This window comes from Parasteatoda tepidariorum, chromosome 7 (assembly GCF_043381705.1).
Source record: "Parasteatoda tepidariorum isolate YZ-2023 chromosome 7, CAS_Ptep_4.0, whole genome shotgun sequence".
Taxonomy (NCBI): domain Eukaryota; kingdom Metazoa; phylum Arthropoda; class Arachnida; order Araneae; family Theridiidae; genus Parasteatoda; species Parasteatoda tepidariorum.
The window spans coordinates 90094272-90118571 of NC_092210.1; the positions used below are offsets into that span (position 1 = coordinate 90094272).

Below are 24300 nucleotides of genomic sequence, written 5' to 3' on the forward strand. Positions count from 1 at the left end.
CATTTTTTTCTTGAAGACTTTAATATTTATAAATATTTTCATGCTTGTTGCAAAATTTCGATACAATTAAGATTATTTTTTTACGAAATCATGTTATATTTTAGCTTTATATGACATTATATTTCAAGCACACGAACAGAATTTGTACAAAATGTGTTAAAAATGCAAGAAAACAGAAGAAAAAATAACAGGATTTTTTTAACTTTATATCCGTCGTTGAACAGTCGACCTAATTTTGGGTTTACGACTACTAATGTTCAACTCCGTAGCCTTGTGATTTTGAACCAATCCAGAAGACAAGGAAACTCCTGGATCAGTACCCCCAGAGGTATTCATTTGTTATGGGAACATGGAGGACTTAGAGACTCGACAGATTTAACGTGCATCCATCACCATTTACTACACGGGAAGTCTTTGGCGAACCCACGAACTCTTGGACCACCTGGCTATCCCGGCCCTCTCATGATAATTATTCACATTAACTGATCAATGTTTCTAGTCACTTCCATTCAAATTGTTCTAGTCAAACTGCAGATAAACTAGTGAGATCCTTCAAAGTGCAAGCACTTTCTGTTTCTCGGTAATGTATAGTGATTGATTATTTGGATATCAAAACATAAATAAATGTCACAATCAAAGACTTTAGAGAAATGTGTTGCAAAATAGGAATCTGTTACTATTAGGTCTTTTTGTTGGCTCAGTCGTTGGTTAAAAAATGAAAGATCCCATGTAACCTTTTTTTTTAGGGAGGTTCTAAAAATTTATATCGGCTGTGTTTAAATTCATTCATTAAAAAAACTCATCATAATTGTGTCATTTATTGATGTAGCGGATGAATTGCGTTGAACTATGTTTGTTTTCAGCGGTCTTACAACATTCTTATTATTTTTTGTTGTTATGGAATGAAATCGTCCTTGCTTGGCGCCAATACTTTGAGGTGTGGTAGGCTGTCGACCTACGCTCGCCAATAAATCTCAGGGACAGTGTGGGGGCTTCTTTATTAGCATTTCACTTTGCTAATTATTATTATAGGTCAATTTTGAATTGACTCATTTTAATTCTCAATTTATGATTGGTGATTCTATTCATTTTATAGCCTCTCTTATTAATACTTTTTTTAAAGACATTTTCATAATACAGTCATAGTGAACATGGCTTATAGGATATAGTGAACGAAATGTTCGCTCCCGTGCCTTGCTATACGCATATAATATTATCTTTCGTGGACATAGTGAGCCGAAAGAACAGAGGAAATCGAATAGTATTAACTTTTTTTCTGTCTTTAAATGATTATTATTATTTTTTTCTTCTTCATTTTTTTGTCGTTTTAAAATTTCTACATAAAATACAGATATCGATTTTCGAAACCATCTATGGAATGGGATGTACCCATAAGCATTTTTTTCTTGTTTACTTCTTCTCAGTTTCTCATGCCTAAATAAAGACCTCCCTACATTTTTTGTACCCAAGACAAAGAGTAATAATAAAAAATAAAAGTAAACACATTTTTTGTGACTACATATTGTTTTTTAATCATTTTTGTATATCTTTATTTTTGTATATTTATTTAAATAATGTGTCAGATAAAGGGGGCATTTCGGAAAAATGACTTAAAATTGTTTGCAGTAGAGTGAACTCGTGGTAATGGTGAACCGAAATTTCGGTCACTATTGCGGGAGTGTGACTATGAGAGATTGAAATTTAATGATTAATATGATTAGCCGATGGAATTTTTTTTTTGGGGGGGGGGGGGNGGGGGGGGGGGTGTAGCAAATAGTCGTCAGTCACCAACGTGAGAATCTTTTTTCGAACTGAAGTATCAATGAAAAAAAAACCTTTATGGTTTAAGTGAATTACGAATTATTAGGTTTTGTCAGCGCACTCCCCCCCCACACCGAAAAAATGTGATATCTTTCGTTTCTTGGAAATGATTGCTGACACTTATGGATATTTGAATAGCACAAAGATTCCCAACCCAATGATAAATTCATCTTTTCAATTCGAGGTCCGAATATCTAAAATATTCAGTGAAAAAGGTGTTATGAATAATTTTATTCTTTTTCAACCCATTTAATCTTAAAAAGCATATTCCAAATTCATGTCGGAGATTTATTTTCATGTTAAGTGAAAGAATCCATTTTTTTTATAGTATTAGATTTTATAAATGTAGAAAGTTATTTATTCTAACTTGAATTTAAAGCAGGGGATTTTCTTCTGCATAGCCTTTTAAAAATTCCATTCTTTAAAAAAAAAAAAAAAAAAAATGTCANCAGAACCACTCCTTTTTTAAAAAAAAAAAAAAAAAAAATGACATATAACGTTTAGTACTATATTACAGAAACAAGGATTAAATTTTATAAAAACACATCAAAATAATCACCTGCAATTTAATATTTATCAATGACGAGTTCTATACCGGGAAAAAAATTCATTTGGTTTTACGCTTATTTCTTTTGAACGGTTTGTAGTAGAATGTTCTAATGTCGACAGTCCCCGAACTATCAATACGCTGAACTTTCACCTCTCTCTCGGATGAATGGTATATGAAGGGAAAACAGATATTCAGTTTTATGTGTATACTTTCCATAACATACAAGTTCAAAATGTAGAGAAAACATGGAAAAAATTACAGAACAATGAAAAAAGGGAAAAAGAAAAATGATAATAATAAAATTAATAAAAATCCGGAAAAGAAATCCGAAAGAAAAGAAAAAGGGGGTGGGGAGACTACTAAAAATCCTGAAAATAAAAGATATAATCTTTTCATCAGCTCACACGATTATAACCGCAAAAAGGAGTTTTTGCTTCAGTTTTTATTATTATTATTTTTCTTCTCCCAATTTTCATTGCTCTGTAATTTTTTTCATGTTTTGTCTACATTTTGAACTTATTTTCTATATATATATATATATATATATATATATGTNATATATATATATATATACCATAGCCTGGAAAGAATAAACCTCAGTGATAAAGAGGAGACAGTTCGGTCTGGATGAGGAAAAGGTTCCACTTGTTTCAAGAGAAAGAATTCGTGCCCTTTTGGCTGCTGTTCCCACATCAACCGCACCTTCAGTTTACTCTTGTCTTTCTTCTAGTACCATGATTTCTTTCTTTTTCATTTTATGGTTTACCTCATTTTATTTATAAGTAGAATTGACACTTCACCTAAATACACCTCACAGAGGAGGGAAAGTCTTTTTCGAATTTTTTTTTAAATTTTTTTTTTTTACCATAAACTAAAAAAATGTGAGAGGAATTGTTTTAGGATTTAAGTAAAGAAAACTGTTAACCTACTAAATGTGCAGATTAACTGATCCGTTAAAGTGATAAAGAAGAGAGAAATCGTTTCATTTCTCAATTCTGCAGAGTAATATAAGTGCAAAAAGTGTCACTTACCTACTAAGAAGTGAAAAATAAGATCTTTACTGGAAGTAAAGCAGTATGTTTAAATGAACAGAGTATTATTTGTTTATATTTTTCGCTGTCTAATGAATCAAACCATCATGTCGATGCTATCATCTGTGTTCAATTAATTACTTTGAAAAACTATAATGCATTTTTATAGTTGAATGTATTAAGATTAAAAAAAAAAAAAAAAAATGATTGTCCATTCTGTTACTAACGCATTAGTCATTTTAAATGTAGAAAAAGTGAGCTCACCATGAAGTTTCCCTAATCCTGACTTTTCTTTTAGTTTACTCTGTATCAGTTTTTTTTCTTTGCATAATTACTGATGAGGGTAAAAAAGAATTGGCTGTGGAGGCTTGCAGAAGCAAAAAACAATTCAATCCACTTCAATAACTGTAAATTCGTTTATCTGTCAAAAAAATATATATATATTTAAAAAAGAAAAAGAAGTCATTTTTCACCCACTAATCCATCGGGAATATTATAAGTCATAGGAGCGGAACTGAAATACTATTAAAACGAGTTCTTAAAGCACTGCGATTAAAAATAAAACATTGGATCCAGTTTTGTTGTTTTAATGACGAATAAATATTTCATTTCAACACAGAATTCTATGTTAAATGCATTTAATCGGTCGGTTAACATTAATATTCGCCGATTAATAACAATGGATGATTATCAGTCAGAATAGCCGGTTGTCATTAATAATAGCCAACTGTATTACTTAACAAATACAATAAACGAGAAGTTTCATTACATTGATTAATCACATAAAAAAAAAGTTATTAACGGAATTTTTACTTATTTTTTTTGTATATATATGTAATGTTAAAACAATTATATATTAATTATAATCCATAAATAGAGCTTATATCTAACGTGCAGTCATTTCCCACAAAGAAAGTAATAATATTGATCTGAAAATGTGATGATGTGTCTTTAGCAGTTTGGGAAATGAATTAGTCCCGCCTTACTAAGACGTATTAATATTTAAATATAGTGTCCAGAAAGATAACCCTCTTTCCAAGGTCAATTGACTCTTCTACATCTATCCACCAGCACTCACTTTTGGGCCTTACCTTAATAATATTCTATTATTTCTCCATGTTCCCGTATCTTTTTCAATAAACACCAACTTATTATAATAACCTAATATGAACACCAATACACTACTTTATAATGTTAATACTTTCTAAGCGTAACTATGTAATATATATATATATCAGGGTTGGAGTTTTTGCCGGCAAAAAGGGGTTTTTGCCAGGACAGTGGCAAAAACCTGGTAAAAACCGGCAAAAACTGGTAAAAACCGGCAAAAACTGGAAAAAACTGGCAAAAACCAAATTATTTAAATTGTTGATTAAATATTATTACAAAATACTTTAAACAAATTTAAATTAATCAGAAGCAATAATAATTTAGATACATTACATGAGAAAATTATTTTTAAAATACATTAATAATTAATATAAGGGTAATAATTTATAAAAGATAGAAAGTTTTTGACCTCTGCTCATCTAAGAATTCTTAAATAAATGTTTTTTTACAAATTTTTTTTTTTTTTTACTTCTTCATAATAACTTTTGGTATGTATTATTTTACATTATATCACTCTTACACTATATTTAAAGAGAGTCATAAGAAAGCTAAGATGGATGTTTTATTAGATAAGATTTTGATAATCAGCTCATTTCTCAATATTACTTCAAAATGCAAACAAAACCACACAAGTCAAATTCTCTTAATCCTTTTCACTCACAAACTAGTTCCTCCTGACTTCACACAAAAAAGGTGGATAATATTAGTTATACTCATCTTATCCTATCTGTGTCTGGCACTAAATGTCTGGCACCAAGTGTCTGGCACCAATAACAGGTAACCAATCAGGGAAGCAAGCTTTTCCTTCAATGACTGAAGAGCACAAGTGAGTTCTAGGAAATCTGTTAAACAACTTCCTTTTTTTCTACCATTTCGTTTTTGCAAATAGCCTTTTGCAAAACCAAAGGATTTTTCAGATAGTTGATTTTTCAACATTCTACAGCAAGTGATTTTTCAGATAGTTGTATGAAATAATGGATAAAGGTGGAAGGAGACAAGATCCAGTTTGGGAATACTTCCATAGATTAAGTGTTGATGGAAAAATAGTTGCAAAATGCAAAAATTGTGATAGAATTCAAAGTAATAAAGCTGAGAGAATGAAGAAGCATGTTACAATTTGTATGAAAAAAGTTACAAATGAGTCTTCAGATATTAATTCTTCATCTCTAATGCCAACAGAAATGGATTCAAATCAGAACAAGAGGTGCATTGATTTAGAAATTGAAGATGTTGAGCCATCACCCCTTTTAAAAAAACCCAGACTGTTAGAAGGTAATATAGATAAGTTTGTTTCAAAAACTTCAGAAAATGAGAAAAAGAAAATTGATCTAACTGTTGCAAAATTTTTTTATGCATGTGGAATATCATTTAATGTTGTTGAAAGTCGTGCATTTCATGATTTAATTCGTATCTTGAAACCAAGTTATAAATTGCCTTCACGTAAAGATTTATCAGGTGCCCTTCTAGATTCCGTTCACTGTGAACTAGAAAATTTAGTAGATGAAAGTTTAAAAGGTAAAGAAGGAACCCTTATTGTTGATGGGTGGAGTAACATACACAACGAACCTATAACTGCATCATGTGTTCAAGTTGATGGAAAAGCATACATTGTTGATGTAGAAAATGCAGGAGCCCACAAAAAGACAGCAGAATACTTGCTGGCTAAATGTAGTGACACTATTCAAACTGTAAAAAGGAAGTATAACTGTTCAATTAAGAGCATTGTGACCGACAATGCCAAAAATATGGAAAAAATGAGAAGCGAATTGGAAAAAAAATACCATGATGAAAATTTATGCTTGGTTTCATATGGTTGTGGAGCTCATTGGCTAAATCTCCTTGGTGAAGATATTACACCTACTAGTATTATCAAACATGTTGTGGATATTAGCAAATATTTTCGCAATCACCATGCTCCTTCAGCCTGGCTAAAAGAATGCAGTGATAGTATTCTACCTCAGTTACCTGGAAGCACCAGGTGGAATAGCCAGTTAGCATGCCTGCAAACGTATGAGCGTAATCATAACTCTTACATAAAAGTCACAAATGATCATCTGAAAGAGATGGATCAAAACATTGTTGCTCGCATACGTGATTTCAATCTTTTGCAACAAGTAAAAGATCTTATAAAACAACTAGAACCAGTTTCAAAAGCCTTGAACATTCTACAGACCAATTCAACAACAATAGCAGATGCTTGCCATATATGGTGTAAATTGTTAGAAGATGACAATTTACAGCCTTATAANTTGTTTCTTTTTTTTTTTTTTTTTTTTTTTTAAATGCTCTTCTCTCACCTTTTGTAAAGACTGGGAGATCGTCCAGAGAACAACATGTAGTGGCTTGACCCTGCCTTGGCCCAATTGTCTCCCCTGCAGGCACCCAACTCTCTGGCCATACATGGTTAGGAGACATAGACTCCCCCCCCCGACACCTTTCTTTCTTTTTTTTCTAAAAAAAAAAAGTTTTCTTTCTTTCTCTCACCTCGCTTTAGGAACTTGGCCGCAGCGAAGGACTAACAATTGTTTACTTTGCTCCCAATTGTTTACAAAAACGAAACAACGGGAAACTTTTAAACAATTCCTTGTTTTGCAAACGTTTTATATTTCATGAAGGAGTGCTTTTGGTTTTAAATAGTCAGCTTTAGATGTGAAATTTTATACTTTTAATGATTGGATTATGTTTTTAAACTCGGAATATTCAGTAGGATGACCTAAAAATTCTTTGGAGAAAAAAAAAAAAAAACTGCCCTACAAATGTAAAGAAGAGAGTCTTTAACAACCATAAAAAATTAACTAAAAATTAAAAATATTACTCTTAAAAGTATTCGAAAATATGTTTTTTATTATTATTTTTTTTTAAATTAATCAATACACGATTTTTAAATTTCATAAAAATAGGTATGATATTAATTAAAATAAATACGTAATTAATTTTAAATTAAGATAATTCCAAGAACATCTTTAAAAACAACTTGCTATTTGAGGATTATAATAAACGAAACGTATACCTACTAATTCTAAAGGCGCTGAAAAGAAAAAATATCATATAAAATTCTTTATTAAAAAAAGGAAAAAAATCTGATTCCTGTGAAGAAATAAAACTAAATATGCAAAAGAAAGAACGCCTTTCAAAGCTCTCCTTATCATATGTAAAGCGATCTAGCTGCGCAATATCACACGGATGTGGTTTGGCACTCTCGTATTACATCTTGTATTTTGTGGGACTGGGGAATTGTTGGCAAGTTTTTGTCAATTGAAGGGTTTTTTACCTATTTCAGTCGTCATGTCAAAAAAAAAAAAAAAAAGAAACTTTTTGACATAGTTTTTGAACCTAAACTTTTGGTGTGAAAAAATTATTATTAGCTATTACAAATTTGAAGTAATTATAAAAGTAACACATAAAATACAAGCGATCAATCATGATTTTTAATCATTTTGACATTAAAACCACTTGTTTTGATAATTACTACCAAAAATCCAAAATCTTGGTGTAGAAAATCATTATTTATTATTAGAAATATTAAATAATTACAGTTAAAAATCTATACAATCGCAATTCATCCAATTTTTTTAAATTATTTAGTTATCGAAAATAAAAATACAATAATCATCTGATAAATAAATAAAAGCAGCTAACAATCATCTTGTTCGTTATGCGTAAAATCAGTTTTCATTTGGGAGATTTCGCCCTTTCGCGTTATCTTTCTTATGAAAAATTGAAGTAACTGCGCGTTTATTTTAGATGCTTCGTATCTTTACGTTATGTTGGCGTGATTTACGCTACAAAGACAAAGCTATAAGCACGCTATTTATAGCTGTTAAATGTTTTTTTTTTTTGTTTTGTTTAAGCCTACCTTCGAACATGGACATGAAATGCGAATTTCAAAAATGAAATGTGTAATCATTGGTTCATTCAATATAAAAATAATTTTATTATTTTTTTGATTAACATTCTGATTGTCTAATTGCACTAGTTCCATAAGAAGCTAGATGTATATTTGCTATTTCAAAATTATATTTATTTTAACTATACAATTTAGTTAAAAGAAGCTAAATAATCAATAGAAATTCAATAATAGGTCTTTTAAATATTAATAATAATAAGCTGCTTTCTCTTTATCGCTGAAAATTCATCAAAATCTGCCAAATTTTTCTGCTTACAGATCCACAGTTAAATAGTCCATTGTAAATGTCTGTTTTGATTTTCGAGCCAAAGTTAAAATGACATTTTTGGTATTCGATATTTTTGGATTTACGATGAAATTGGCTAATATAAAGCGAGTCGAAAAGTGATAACTCAAATTCAAAATTCACTCATTGTAATAAAAAAATTGTTTTTTTTTATTTATAAACCATGCGGAATTTCGTAGCAAAACGTTGAAGAAGCGATCGAGGGATAATATAGATTTACAATAGAAGGGCACATTATTCGCCTCAACAAGTGATGACTCAATTGTGCGATTCAAAATTTTCGATATTTTTTTATTTCTTAAAAAAAAAAAAAATTATTTCTTAAAATTTTTTTTTATTGTGTTCAGAAGCTTTTGCTGCACAGCGCAGATTAACAGTTCTGTCGCGAACGCCAGATGTTCCGAAATTTAATAGACATCGAATCAGAATATCAAAAAGTTATCACAAAACACTTTATTTGATGACAAATACAGAATATAAATGAACAATGAAGAACAGACGTTAGGCACTTAACAAATATAATTTCGTGAAAATAACTGAAGGAAATGGAATATATTAGCTCAAATGATGCTTCTCAAATAAATTATAATTGTAAATTACTTATTTATCACATTAAACTCAAAAAATACTTGGACTCAGCTATAAAATGACCTACACGCGCTTTTAGATTGTTTGCACTTACGTGGAAAATAAATATTGTTTATGCGAACCTAAAAAAAATACGAGCACAATTTTTAACGTTAACTTTCCCTCTTAATTTTGAAATTGCTTTTCTTGTTGTTCTTTTTATTTTTTGTGCAATACTCATTATAAATATTTGATGCCAAATTTGACTATAACGTATTATGCATAAGTTATAAATCAATGCAAATAGTATTTTATTAATGTGTTAATTCATTAATCTATTCATTTTGCTTCAATGCTATGTCTAATTTTCGATTATGAGAAACATTCTAAGAGACATTTTTTCATAGTTGTTTCGTAGACTTCTACGGTCCTCCGTGTGTTTCATCCATTTTACATCCACCATGGTTATCTGTAATACGTCTGTACTTCAGCCATTGTGGATCATCCATAAATAAGCTACAGTAAAACGTTTAGTAGACGTCGATATTTGATCCGAATTCTGAACACATACCTGATGAAACGTGCTATATGGAAAGCTATATAACATTTATTAAATTTTATAAATTTTTTTTATTTAATTTAACATTTAAATATACATTTATTTTTTCACTAGTCTGGATTTTATATATATATAGTTTATTTTTTCTTATGAAAGATTTTGTATAATATTTCTGTGTTGAATAAGCACTGTTTATTAGTTTTAATAATCGGATTAATTAAGGGATATAAGTGCCATTTGCTCAATATATCCTGCAATGATGTTTTTTTTTAAGCCACATCTGCGCGAAACTTTACGCGGTCACCTATCCATATACTTTCACAAGATATTTAACAGAATTATCGATAAACTTACATTTTTTTTTCCAAACAAGTATTACAGCTCAACATTAAAAACTGTTTGCTTTTTATTTATTTTGTCACGCAATATTTAAATGACTCAAACGGAAGTTTAGGCGTTCAAAGCCGCACCTTCAATATGACGTAAGGGGTTGCTAGTTTTACTTGGCGATTTTAACATAGTTAAAGATCTTAATGACCATATTCTACCCAGGAAAATCTTCCGTAAGAAAAGTATCGTTTCCATGATAAAGATCCTGATTATTTTTTTATTATGTCAATGTTGAGGAGTGTGCTCCCTAGACAGCGATTTTTTTCGCGTTCGAAAATATTGCAGTGAGAACTGCCGTAGACTACTAATTACTATATGCTACTTTTGATTTCAGCTAAGCGCTGTTGGCAACGAGAAGAAATGACTTTTTATTTCCTACTCGTATTTTGATTTTGTTTTGGAAATTTAAGAGGGAATATTTAAGCATCAAAAATATACTTTAGGATCCTTAATTACGTTTGATGTTTTCAAAATATCAGTTAGCTGCAGTAAGATTTAAAGTGTTTTTTTAAATTTATTTTCCTATCTGTTTTTCTCATTATAAATCAATTTTTCAAAAAAAAAAAAAATCTTTATTCTTCCCACTAGTAAACAACTTAATAAATTCAGATTTTCTGCAATTTTGTTTTCATTCTAAAATGTTTACGTACACTTTCTACAAATCTTATTTGAATAAAAAAAGCCTAATTAATCATTGTGGCTTGGAATTTTTTATGTTTCAAGTTAAAAAAAAAATCAAAATAATTTCCATTAACAAAACGAAAAACGTTTGAAAGCGAAATTTCCTTAGGTTGCTTGTATTTTAAATGTAACCAAAGTTTCAAGAATTGAATATCCCTTTCTTAACTAGGGATGTAAAAAAAATAGTAATTTGGCTGAATACCAATATTTTCATTAAAACTTGTACTGGTAAAAACCTTTTGAAAAATGGGAAAAACGTGATAAATACTATTAACCTATTTTTATTTTTTTTTGTTCAGATATAATGGTTGGAATCTTTATTATTTCCATGTCATGGCAAATATTAATAATTATATCTTTATATACATGTATTGTAATGTATACACTACCCTACAATAATAGAAGAAACACTTTCAGTTTTCAACGTCAAAGTCTCTCTTCCATATTTGTACGGTAGTGTATATATATGCATATCAGCAAGTAACAAACCATTGGACAAGTGATATGATGTAAGCTATCACCTAAATTGCAATTGTAAAACTAATTATTCACTTAATCAGGTGAGGCAAAACTTCTCAATATATAAAACTTAAAAAAACTGATATATTTATTAGATTTTCACTATGAGCCAATTTCCATTAATTAAAAATTAAAATCATGTTTGCAAATTACACTATTGTATTATATCATTGTCTATCATAACTTTATTATAGCTGTATTTATATACAGGAAATAACTGTTATATTGAGTATTATAGGAGTCATAATAATGCTCTATAATAGAAGAAAATCAGGACAAAATATTTTTTATTAGAAATAAGAAGAAATTTTCAACCCCATCAAAAAGTTTTAGAACATTAGTTATTAAAATGATAGTATGTTGTTCTGCAATGCTTAGTATGGCACTATTTTAACCGTGTTTGACATTATTTTAAAAAATTCTTATTTTAGTACAGAATTTTTATGGGTTTGTAAAAACCATCGGAAAAACAGGTTTTTCCCAAGATGGTAAATACATGTAAAAACCTCACATGGTAAATACTGTGCCAAGCCTATCTTGTTGTGTGGATTGGATTATATATCAGGGTTCTGTTTAGTAGAAATTTGGGTCCTTTAACGGACCCTTCACAAAATATCTTTTCTTAAAAACGAACCCTTCACAAAATAATTTATCTTTTAATCTGACCCTTCACAAATTTGTTTGTCTTCATTATTGTTTTGTTAATTGAATGAACCCTTTCCAGGAAAGATATGTAAACGAGCTATATTTTGTCTTCAGCAGACGCTTCTTCCTTTATTAGTCCGAAATGAATATTCTGCGTTCAGCAGTATAGGCTAAATACCAAATATTTATATGTTGCATCGCTAATTTAGTAGCTGCAATTTCTGCTTATTTTTTAAAATTTTAATTTTTTTAATTATAATTTTTCTGTGTTGAGAATAACCTTGTTTGTCTTTACATTTAACTCCTTGAAAAAGTTTTTTGCAATAATGGACCCTATTTGCACAAATTCACAAAAGTGGACCCTGGTTGAAAGAATGTGACTTAACGTTTGTTTTATATTCACAAATTACGAGTAATTTTTTCACAATTTTACAGAAACGAACCTTTCACAAAATGTCTGGACAGACCCCTGTGTGTGTGTGTGTATATATATACATATATATATATATATATATATATATATATATACATATACATATACAGTAGAGCGCCGATTATCCGAACTGCTCGGGACCGAACATGGTTCGGATAATTGGAAAGTTGTTTAAAATCTAGTGTAAATGATTATTATTTCTGCACTAACTTTCCTTCGCACCTTTTGTAGGCTTAGGACTGGCAATACTATCTAAAGTAGCTCTGGCGTGTTTAAAAGTTTTTTTTTTTTCAATTTTTAAATATTTTAAATTAATTTTTTTAAAAGTTTTTTTCATTTTGTATTATTTTTATCATACATATTTCAGTTTTTTATAATTTTTTTGTCAATTACTGATTTTACCACATTTTTTATTATTTTCCATTGTGAAAGAAATTCAGCAAAGATTTCGTTTTAAGGAAGATGCGTTTTTTTTCTTTAGCAGTCATATATCCCTTATTCTTTTTAAATAAATCAACTGAACTGGATCAACATAATTTTTGACGTTCTAGCCAATTCATTGCAATATCTAATGAATTGCGTGCAGTTCCGATTTTCATTCAAAATTTCAGCAACAATTTCATCATTTTCATCCGAAAGATCTACTGGTTCAGAAACTTCAGTTTCGTTTGTTTTTCTGTTAAGAATTTTATTACAAGATTTAAGATTCCAAGCACTGTAAACACTAATAATTAACCATGAGTGACAACTACCCATTCCTCAATTATAGAACTTCAGCACTTATCTGTTCATAAACTCCTTCTGCATTCCTACCATTGTAGACTATCAAAATGAAGCTCCCATTCTTGGAAGATAATTTTCAGTTGTAAAGGGTTGTGTAGGTTTAACTGTATCACAATACATGTATGTACGGCTACTACAAGAAAACTGCTAAAAAGGTTGTAAATTAAATATAGTCTTCAGATGTAGGGGATATTACTTATTCTTCTTAATATAGAAAAACTGTCGATAGGTTAAAAAGTATTTTAAACTTTAAAAGAAAAATGAATTCAGACATAGTTCGGATAATAAGGGTTCGGATAATCGGCGCTCTACTGTATATATATATATATAAACTTTTAGTAAAGTAAAGACAATTACAGTCAAAAATCGCAAATTTCGGCATAAAAATATTATGTACTTATAAAGGAAATTATGTAAAATTGTAATTTATCCAATTGGTTATATTTTATAATTGTTGAATTTGGATCATTGATTGCCTTGCTTGCATAATTCAATCATACCTATTAAAATGCTTACATATTAAAAATTTTGTTTTATACATATACCTAAACATAATCTTTTATAAAATTTAATACTTCAGTTTGCACACTAAAATCAACGTCTATTAGGAAATTTATTCTAATAACCTTACTAATTATTGATTAAATACTTAAATGTGTTTATGTTTTGATTTTTTCAAGGGGGGGGTTTCATAATTCATTCACCCATCTTATTAAATAAACTAAACTCAGCAGCACGACAGCCCATAGAGGGCCAAAGCCTACTGTGCCCATCTCATTTTTCTTGACCTTGGGCTCTGGGGTGCAGGAGCAGATGTTCCGGTCAGGTGGTCAGCCGAATGCTGAACCCCCAGTGTTTAGTTCCCAAGCATGCTTGGTACTCATTTATCAACCCACTGAAGGGATGAAAGGCTGAGTCCGCCTTGCCCGGCCAGAGGATCGAACCAAGGACCTGTGGCACGACAACGCGAAGCGCTACCGCTCAGCCACCGGGCATCATCTTATTAAATAGAATTTAAATTTATGCTATTATTGAAGTTTAATTGTAATCATAAACTGTTTTTTAAAAAATTTTTTGACATCTGTTTCCTGAATTGGAAGAAATTTATATCTAGAGGGACATATGACATAAGTTTCTTCCACTGTGAGAAAGAAATCCCCGATTCAAGTTGTCTCATTTTTGTTTTCTTCCTTTTTCAGCGTCAAATTGACAAAGGGAATGATCTGCTGGAAGAAGTGAGTAGTCATGACCTTCCAAAGATCAATGAGGAAAATCCTACCACTGAAGGAGGAGGAGATGTACAAGATTTGGCTCTCTCTCTGAAGCAACACCTTGGTTCATTCTCTGAAAAATTAGAAGGTACAAGGGAAAAGATTGAAGACACTGCCAAATGTTATCAATTAATGGATAAGGTAACATTTTATTTATTTCTCCATATTTTTTTCCAACTCTGCGACCGATTTCTGAGACTGGTGGAAAAGAAACCAAACATTATAAGTTTTAAAAATAATCAAATCAGATTTTTTTTTTATTTAAACATGGTGCATAGCGTTTTTAAAGAGTGCCTTTTTTTTCGTTTTTTAAAAGCCTTTAAAGGTGCTTTTTCCATTGGGTGTTTTTAAAAAACACGTAATTTTCCCTTTTCGAAAATGAGATTTTTTTCTTTGCTGTGTCGATTTTCGTCACGTTTTAAGCAAAAGCCTGCTTTTGACTCCAACATTTTCATAATTCATTCTACAACAATCCATTTCGGCGTACCGTCAGTCAATATCGTATGAAAGCACCCACCATTTCACATGTTTAATGAAATACTTGCGGACTCTGCATGTGCATTTACTGAGCTGGGCTCTGTGAGATTGTTGTACTTTCATGTGCAACTCTGCTGCATTTTGCAAGATACTCTCAGTTTCAAGCTTTATTTCCCACCCTCTGATATCGAACAGTAAAATCTATTTTTCATTTTATAATGGCTAATACAGGGTTATTCATAATTCCCTCCGGGCAGGAACTGGACTATCGCATTGATGTATGCCGTGTGACCAAGGGTTCACACATAGAACACCTGTAATGCATGTAAGTAAAACTTGAATAGTTTCAGAATAATTTCATATGTTTCTTTTTTTCATGTTCGTCTTCTTTTTTTTACTATAACGCTTCGAAACCCCGGAGGGAATTATAAATAACCCTATATAATCAAGAAGAGATTTTTTTGTCAGAAACTAGCCTGACACTTTGAAAATTATTTTGCTTTTTGTTAATAAACATAGTGTTATTTTTGAGTGCTTAAAAATTACTAAAAGGTGCTTTTTTTGTTGTTGAGAGATTTGGCTACGCACCCTGTTAAATTAGAATACTTTTAAATCAGATTTTTTTTTTAATTAATTTTATTTATTTTTACTTATTGAAACTCTATTAAATTGTATTATTACTGCTTTTTATTATGTAAAAACAATATTACTAAAATACTTAATATAATCTCACTGAAATGATAAAAATTGATATGTTGTTACAAACTAATCACTGAATAAATATTTAAAAAAAAGTCATGGTTATTTTTATTCAAATATAACACCTTCTGGAATCTGTAATTAAATTTATAAGTTAGATTTAAAATAAAAAACAATTATTTCTAATTACGGTGCACAGATTAAGTCTATTTTCATTTTTTACCGTAAAAACTACTACAGTTTTAAATATACTTTTATTTAATTTAATAGATGTAAGTATTGAAATTTTTAATTATTTTAAAATTGCTTAAGAGTTCTAATTTTGCTAAATAGTTTGAAGCTGGGAAAGTTTTTCCCCCCCATGATTTTATTTATTCGGTGATTAGTTTATAAGAATTAAAAAATAAATTTTGCAACATTTTAGTTAGAAATGTCAACTATTTTTGCAATATCAATAATACTGATAATACGTTTTATAATGATACTGTTAGTTCATAATCTGCTGTTAATACATTTCATTAGATGATTTGATTAGTCACTATAAAAAATTTGATTATTTTTGTTAAACTCATTGGCGGTTTAGCAAATGGGCAAAATTGGTAAAATGTTACTCCCCAATTCACTATTTCATTATCTAATAACATGGAGTAACCGGTTTTGCTATGAGGTGAAGACTGCAGGCTAAAGTACGACTATTTAGGTGCAGAACCGTCAGTGGGTTGGGGGAAAAAATCATGAGTATAGCCAACCCTGATTGGTAGGGTAGGGTCTTTCAGGCACTTGGGTGTAGAAAGAATTAAATATGAAGCTGAAATCTTTATTTTTTAAAAATAGCAATAATTTTCTTTTAAATTGCTATAAAGAAAGACATTTTCTTAGTGTTCATTTTTCTCTTTATTGTCTAGGATTGTATTGTAACATATTTCAATTTGAAGAAACTTTTAATAGTCACAAATCAGGACAGTATAAGTTAAAATTTTGTTAGTTTCTTCCTTTAAAGTGAAAAGATTTTACTTTAATGGTATCATTATCAAGCTCATTCTTTCTTTCTGATTTCTTTAATATAAAAATTGCTTCTTCTCCTTTTAGGCAATGAAATACATTAAATTTATGTGTATTTGTTATATTCTATAATTGCATATTGTGCCCAGTATATGCTTTATTCAGCCTGATTTACTTTTTGCAATTAAAATCTTTTCCAGACTGCATTGATATAAATTTAATTTTTAAAGATAGTGTAGTGTATCTACTACTACAAATATATAATTCCAATTCACAAGTATATAAAACAAATTAACTCGATTCTGTGGTGGGGTACCTTTGCATAGAAGAAGGTCCGCATTGTCGATAACTACGATCACCTTGTACATGTCCGGAATAACAATAGAATGTTTATCTTCAGAAAATCCATCCGAATACAAAACCTCCAATTTTCTAATTGTTGTCACTCTTGTTGCAATGGCGTCAAAAATGAACGAGCACAATAACACTGTAGTGTATCTACCACTACAAAAAAACGATTCCGGTTTTCTACTATATAAGACATGTTAGAACGATTGTATAGTGGGGTACCTTTTCATAGATGAAGGTTGACATTGTCGATAGCTACCCTCAGCACATGGGTGACCGTCGGACGTGACGTGAACAAGCCTTCCTTGTCAGAAACGCCCACTACGATTTGAACACGTCTACTCTTCGACAGATGGTTCACAGTGAACAGTTGACACGTGTCTGCGACACTATCCACCTCCTCGGGCTGTTGCCACTCGATCTCGATTGCACGCATCGGGTTGCGTGCACTTGACTGCTGACAGCAACATGGGAGCAACGACGACCGTGAATTCAATACGGCTCTCCTGGCTTCTCACAAAGCAGCAATGTATCCACTTGTGGTATCCGCTCATCGAATTCCATCACAGATACAATTCTGGTGGGGGAGTACTGTTGTGTGTCTACTTATACAAAAGTGCAATTCCAATTCACTAGTTTAAAGACATGTTAACTCGATTCTATGTTAGGGTTTCTTTTCGTAGATGAAGGTTGACATTCTCGATAGCTAAGATCCCCACAGATAGTTTGCACATTGAATCTGTAAATTCTGCTTCTGGGATAACTATAATATTCATGAAAAACTATTTATGAACTCAAGTTTTAATATCATTGATATAATTAACTTTCCTGATTTATTTCTGTTTCAGTCCTGTGAATAGGAAGTAGTGAGTTTAATAACACTTAAGATATAAACCCTACATGTGAGTGATACTCATATAAGTTATAAGGTCAGAAAAACAATTCTAGCTGAAACCAAAAATTTAAAAATTTTGAGATATGTGTGTTTGCAAAACAGCACTTCATCCAGGGACACACTGCCCACTAATTTAACGTTTATAATTTTGTGTTCCTGTCTTTTACCTTTTAAATTTTTACTCATTGAATGCTTTTTTTTTCTTCAAGATTTTCAAAAAAGGGATCAGCACTTGATTTATTTCTTAAGTTTTCTTAATGATTTTGCAATTTATCATATTGATGTGGCTATTCTAACTGTAACTTTATCTTTATTTTTCTTATTCTTGGGCATTTCTTTTGTCTTAGTTTGTGTGCTTTTAAGTCATTATTAAGACTTTGTGATTGTTTGTCATTTATTTTTCTTTGCATTTACATTTCAATTTTTCTAATTGCTTTTTCTTATTTGTTTTTTCCGTGATGGGGCCTTAGTGGTACAGTCAGTTTTTGGTTTCACCACTGACAACAGAAAGGCTCCTCAGTGTGTTAGCGGTCATGTCCCCTGATGAAGTGCTGTCCTGCTAATACCACATATCTCAAAATTTTTCTAATTTGTGTTTCCTGCTGAAATTGTTTTTCCGTCCTTATGGATTAAAATAAAACAAATTTGGATTTTTAACTGCTTTAAGCGCTTTTCTATTTTGATTTATTATTTTAAATGTTGCTTACTTATTTTGTCCTTTTCTGAATTAGTTTCATTCTTTGATTTGATACTCATATAATTGATTTGTGTATTTTTCAGTCTTATGAGTGGGCCCTGGAAGCCATGAGATTTGTGTCTCACATGGGTATGACTGAAAGCTGTGAGGGCATAATGAAGCAAATCCAATGCCTTCAGGATTATTCTGAGAACCATTTGAGGGTTCCTGAAGACACTCTCTCTGAAATGTTGGAACTGGCAACAAAATTGGGAAATGAGAAGTTGCTTGAACAGTGCAGGGTAATTCATTTATCTCTTTAACCTTCAAATGCATAGACCTTTGTGTTATATGTATATATACTAGAGGTTATATATAGATATATATAATTTTGTTGAAAATTTCAATTTGTAACTGAAGAATTATTGTGATATATTTGTCCCCTTTTTTATTTGGCTACAGTTAGATCGAATTAATTTATAATATGATATTATTACATGTATGTCCCAAATCTAGTTTTTCAGTTATCACTCTTCAACACACTCAATACCATCAAAAATCCGTGTTTCAATCTTATTATTAAAAAAAAAAATTCTTTCTCTTGAAAAATTTATAGTAGATGTTAAAATTACCAAAAAAATAAATAAATAAAAACCCTACACATTGAAAAGAAATTTGAGATAGTTTCTTTCACCAATCATTTGTCAGAACGTGTGAATCAAAAAAGTGCAAATTTTTCTGTCTCTATCTAAAATTAAAAATAAAAAATTACATTTTCTTTTATTAGAAAAAAATTAGATTAGTTTTTAGATTTTCTTCATATTATTTATAGATTAATTACAGTTATTTTTTTAATTATTACCAATTAAACTGTGAATAAAATTGTTACTTTTCTAGATTAAACTGTAAATAAATTTGTTACTTTTGTAAATAAAATTGTTACTTTTCTAATTCTTACTATATTTTAAGCTTTAAAAATTGAATACATTTTAATAATATTAAGCATTTTAATAATTTAATTTAAGTAATGAGGAAATATTATTTGTTACATGTTTTTATAAATAAAGTATTGTAAAATGTATTTGAAAATTTTCTTTAAATGCTCTGGAAAAATTCTTTAAGTTTGAACAATTTAGTTAAAACTGCCTGTATATTGAGTACATTTAATTGCATCAGAAAAAGTTTTTTAAAAAAAAGTACTTAAAAAAAGTTTCTTTAATAATTGTAGAAAAAAAATGAAGGTTTTTGAGAAATTGTGAAAGCCTGCATGAAGCGTGTAATATCATTGCAGGGCAAATAAAGGTTTCACAAAGAAAACAAATTCTGCAGAAAACCTCTTCAAAATATTATTGTAACATTAGTTGATTATTAAAATAAGAATTAAGTGCCCTAAATTGTTTTCCTTTGAAAGGAACCAGTTTTTTCTTTTTAAATTGTTGAAGAAAAATTGTGTTAAATAAAAGTTTCCAATAAAATTAATGTTACAATGTTACAAACCAGAAAGAAAAAGATTTTTTTTTTCATTGAGTGTAACTGTGTTTCTTTTAAACTGACGTTAAAAGTAGTTGGCAGGAATCACTGCAAACTACTGGTTTTATATATTGCACACTACACTACAACTACGAGAAAAGTAGCAACTACGGTTGTTTCACTACTCTTATTGTGCTTCTCCGAACCACTGCCCCAGAGGTATTGATTTGTTATGAGAATTTGGAGGACTTTGTCAGCCGACAGATTTAATGTGCACCAGTCAGTTAATACACTGTGAGTCTAGCCGGTGGGGATCGAACTCACAACCTCTTGGATATGGGTCCAACATCCTACCAACCAGGCTATCCCTTTTAATATGTATAAAGTTAAAATTAACTTCAAATCCAAACTTTTACCAAAATTATTCTAAGATTTGAGTATTTTTTAATTGCTCTGCGTTCTGACCATTTTATGTGTTGGATACTTCAATCTTTTTTTTTTAAATAATGTATAGTTTGCTGTAAAATATTAGGAGTAAAGAATAAAATAGCAGACCTCATTTAGCAGCATTCAAACAAACATATTTAATTTCATTGCCATCTTATTTGTCTTTCAAATAAATTCCTGTTCGGTTAAAGCTTTTTTATATTATGGCAAGAGGAGATAAACCTTTGCAATGTGAATATTCAATTTTGTTTTCTTCAAAATTTCCCTTTTAAATTAAGTTTAATTAAGGAAGTACCAAACCTTAAAACTTTTCAAGAGTCTTATACAAAATGTATTTTTAGTCATATTACAATATAATTTAAGCTAATAACAAATAGTGGAAGTATTTCTATTGATTTTATGTTTTTAAGATTTGTATGCTTCGTAAGCTATGTGTTAATGCTTTCTTGTTCAGACATTCCACGGATCCTTAATTTATTAAAAATTATTTTAATCCAATTAACAAATCAATGTACAGAAGATTAAAAAAGTAACTTAAAATAATGAGTGGTTCACAAATTAATTTTCCTTTTAATGTTAAATTGAATACAAAACTAGTGACACACTTTAATTCGGGAATTTTAAAACCAAATTCCAATTTTTTAAAAGAATACTAAATCTTCAGATTGGCTGTTAGTAAGAAATTCCAATGGAGATTTTAATTTGCAATGGCATTTTGAAACAACTAACTGAGGACTCCTAAAGCTTGATCTCCAACATTTGGTTAAAAAAAAAAATCAACATTTTTTTTACTTTAATATATTATTTAATATTATGATTCCTTTAAATTAGGGGTGCACACTCTGCGGGTCACATGTGGGTCGCCAAAGGGGTTTTGCTTTAATTTTAATCATTTTTAACCTTATAAACTTTCTTTAAATCAAAGTATTTAACTTGCATTTATTTTAATATCTAGAATATTTATTTTAAACATTTAAAAGTATTTGATTTAATGCTGATAAAAATACTTTATTGCCTAGAACAATGATGTTTATATAACAATTTCTACTTACAATCGCTGTCAATATGTCTGTCTAAATACTTTGGCATGCAGTCCTTCATTTATCAATCTGCTGTACATGTGGCCCTTTACTCAATAAGGTTGTGCACCCCTACTTTAAATGGTAATTGTCATTATAGTTTAACTTATGCTATATCTGAATTTTTGTTGACATGTAAGTTCAGTTTTTTCCCCCAAACTGCTGTCTGATTGTTCTCCTTTTCACAACAGGTAGTTAAACAACGTTGTGAAGAAACAGTAGAATTGATTCAAGCACGCCAAACTACATTGCAGAAAGTAAAGCAGCAAGCAGTGGTCGATAACCTGAGAGGACCCTCCTGGGAGGCAGAAGACGTGAACCAAACTCCTCGGACGATGCGGTCGAATTCTCAGCCGACTAACTCCTGGTTACCTGTCAGAGCCAGCACGCCCTATTCAATAGGTTTCTCGAGTCATCAGAGACGACGATCCACCGGGGGACCCTTGAATTTGTCTGCCGCTACCCATCGCTTAGGCTCATACACGTCTTTTCCCAGTTCTTACTATCCTACTGCAAAAGAATCCTATCAGTTTGATAATTATATTCAAGATAAAGAGACATCTCTTCTGAGTAGGGGAATAATTACTGAAGATTTGACCTCACAAGGACCTGTTGCTACCATTTCTCTTCTGGGAACGCGCATCGGCCAACGAGATAGCCACTGCTCTTCGTCATCGTCCGCCTCTTCTTGTAGTAAAGTATGTTTTGTGATTCCACATATGCCTACAATTTTTCACATTTTTTCCTGACTTTTCAAATTTGTGCCTCTAAGTTGGCATCCGATAAACGTTTAAGGCAGGGTTGCAAAAAACTCACCTACCCAGAAATACCCTGGCGGGTTTTACTGGGTAAAACCAACTCTGAAGAACCTATGTGGGTTTTTCTAAAATTAATTTAATTTATATTAAAGAGCTATTCTTTTGAAATATATATGTAGTCTAGCCTAAAAAATTGAACCTATAGTGAAAAAAGTAACAACAATCTGAAAAGAAAAATTATTTGTAAAATTCATGAAGAAAAATGTGTAGGTTTTGTATAAAAAAACAAAATAATTGGAGTATAAATCATACTACAGTAAAAGTTATTTCATAAGGATTTTGATTTGAAATAAACACAGGCAGAGGAAATACATTATAAATTGATCAGTGTTATAATTTTACTGTACGGCCATTGATTAGTCGTTGCCTTTGACTTGCTTTCCATGCAAAAAAAATCCTAAAATATTTTAAGATTAAAATATAAATAAAATGCAATCCTGTGTTAAAAATACATTTCAAATTTGTGTGAATACATATAACATTTTATATCGTGATGTCAGAAGAAGCTTTTTTAAGACTTTTGCACCAATTTATTTGTACTAATTACCTATACGTTAAGTCAATTCATTAAATTAAACTTAATTATTAACAAGGGTCTGTCCAGGCCAAAATTACTACCGTTTAGTGGTACCTTCACAAATTCAACTTTAGGAAAAACGTAAGTAAAAATTTCTTAAAATTTTATTTTTGCATCCCCCGTAAGAAACAATAAATCCATATTTTTGAGTTGATTTTTTAATATAATTTTTAATTTTTTCACCAATTATGTCTAAATTATCACAAAATAGGTACCTCTCAGAAAACCCTGACAGACCCCTGATTAATATTAAAATAAGCTTTTTTAAAATAAGGTACTTATCCCTGCCCTCTCTTTTGAAAAAAAAATATCCAATAAAACATGAAAAGCCCAATAAAACCCAGAACTTTCATTCTGTAAGCTTCTTTTGGTTAGAAAATGTATATCCTCCCAATATTAATATCTATTTAATAAATTAATTGTTGTGAAAAATGGAAAAAGTTATTTTTTGTTTTAAATAAATTGAAATAATTAAAAGTATTTAATTTTCTGCATATATGATATTAAGTTTATTGAAGAAAAATCCGGGTTTTTCGTATCATCCCTCCTGGAAATTAGAACTTAGTTTTTTTTTTAAATTGGTTACTATAAAAAAGTGCCATGTACTTTATTGGTAGGTAGTTTAATTATAAATCATAGTTCAAAAAATTATTCTAAATATGAATAGAATATAAATCAATATCTTGTTAACAAGTTTTTTCCTATAAAATTTTCAGGATTTTTCTCTTTGTGTCGCAATTACCCCTATAAAACTTGTAATTTGAATGACACTTCTTCTGTAATTGCTTTTGAAATCAATTCCAATGTTGTTTTTTGATTTTAGGAGTCCAGAGAAGAAGAAAGTCCGAACAATGTAATAAAGAGTGGTAGTAAAAAATTGAATCGTCGCTGGCAGATGCGAGATGAGGCTTTGGAAAAAGCAAAAGCTGAAGTGAGAGAGCAAACTGCCTTATTGCGAATAGAAAAGCTTAAGAAGAAAGGAAATATGTAAGTTTTTGTATTAATAGGAAATGCTTACAGATGTTTTTTTTTATGCAGTAAAACCTTGTTTCAAAAATATTTTTTGGACCAAATTAATATATTCAGGGGTCTGTTTAGAAGAAATTTGGGTCCGTTAACGGACCCTTCACAAAATATCTTTTCATAAAAACGGACCCTTCACAAAATATTTTAACTTAAAAACGGACCCTTCACTAAATGATTTTTCTTTTAATCGGACCCTTCACAAATTTGTTTATCTTCATTATTATTTTGTTAAT

At 30.2% G+C, this 24300-nt stretch overlaps 2 protein-coding genes across 3 annotated transcripts in view; one reads left to right on the plus strand and one right to left on the minus strand.

Moving 5' to 3' along the window:
* The window catches only part of LOC107444770 (puratrophin-1), a 259571-nt gene that overhangs the window by 189063 nt on the left and 46208 nt on the right, over positions 1 to 24300 (plus strand). For both annotated transcript variants that reach the window (XM_071182930.1, XM_071182931.1), the window contains exons 12-15: positions 14482 to 14694; positions 18755 to 18952; positions 21838 to 22344; positions 23865 to 24028. In XM_071182930.1, the coding sequence (XP_071039031.1) occupies positions 14482 to 14694; positions 18755 to 18952; positions 21838 to 22344; positions 23865 to 24028 (1082 nt within the window). The remainder of the gene's footprint in view (positions 1 to 14481; positions 14695 to 18754; positions 18953 to 21837; positions 22345 to 23864; positions 24029 to 24300) is intronic.
* LOC107455201 (leucine-rich repeat-containing protein 1) overlaps positions 3168 to 24300 on the minus strand; it is a 363163-nt gene continuing 342030 nt past the window's right edge. The window contains exon 8 of the mRNA XM_071182935.1: positions 3168 to 3223. Within this exon, the coding sequence (XP_071039036.1) occupies positions 3183 to 3223 (41 nt within the window). The 3' untranslated portion in view covers positions 3168 to 3182. The remainder of the gene's footprint in view (positions 3224 to 24300) is intronic.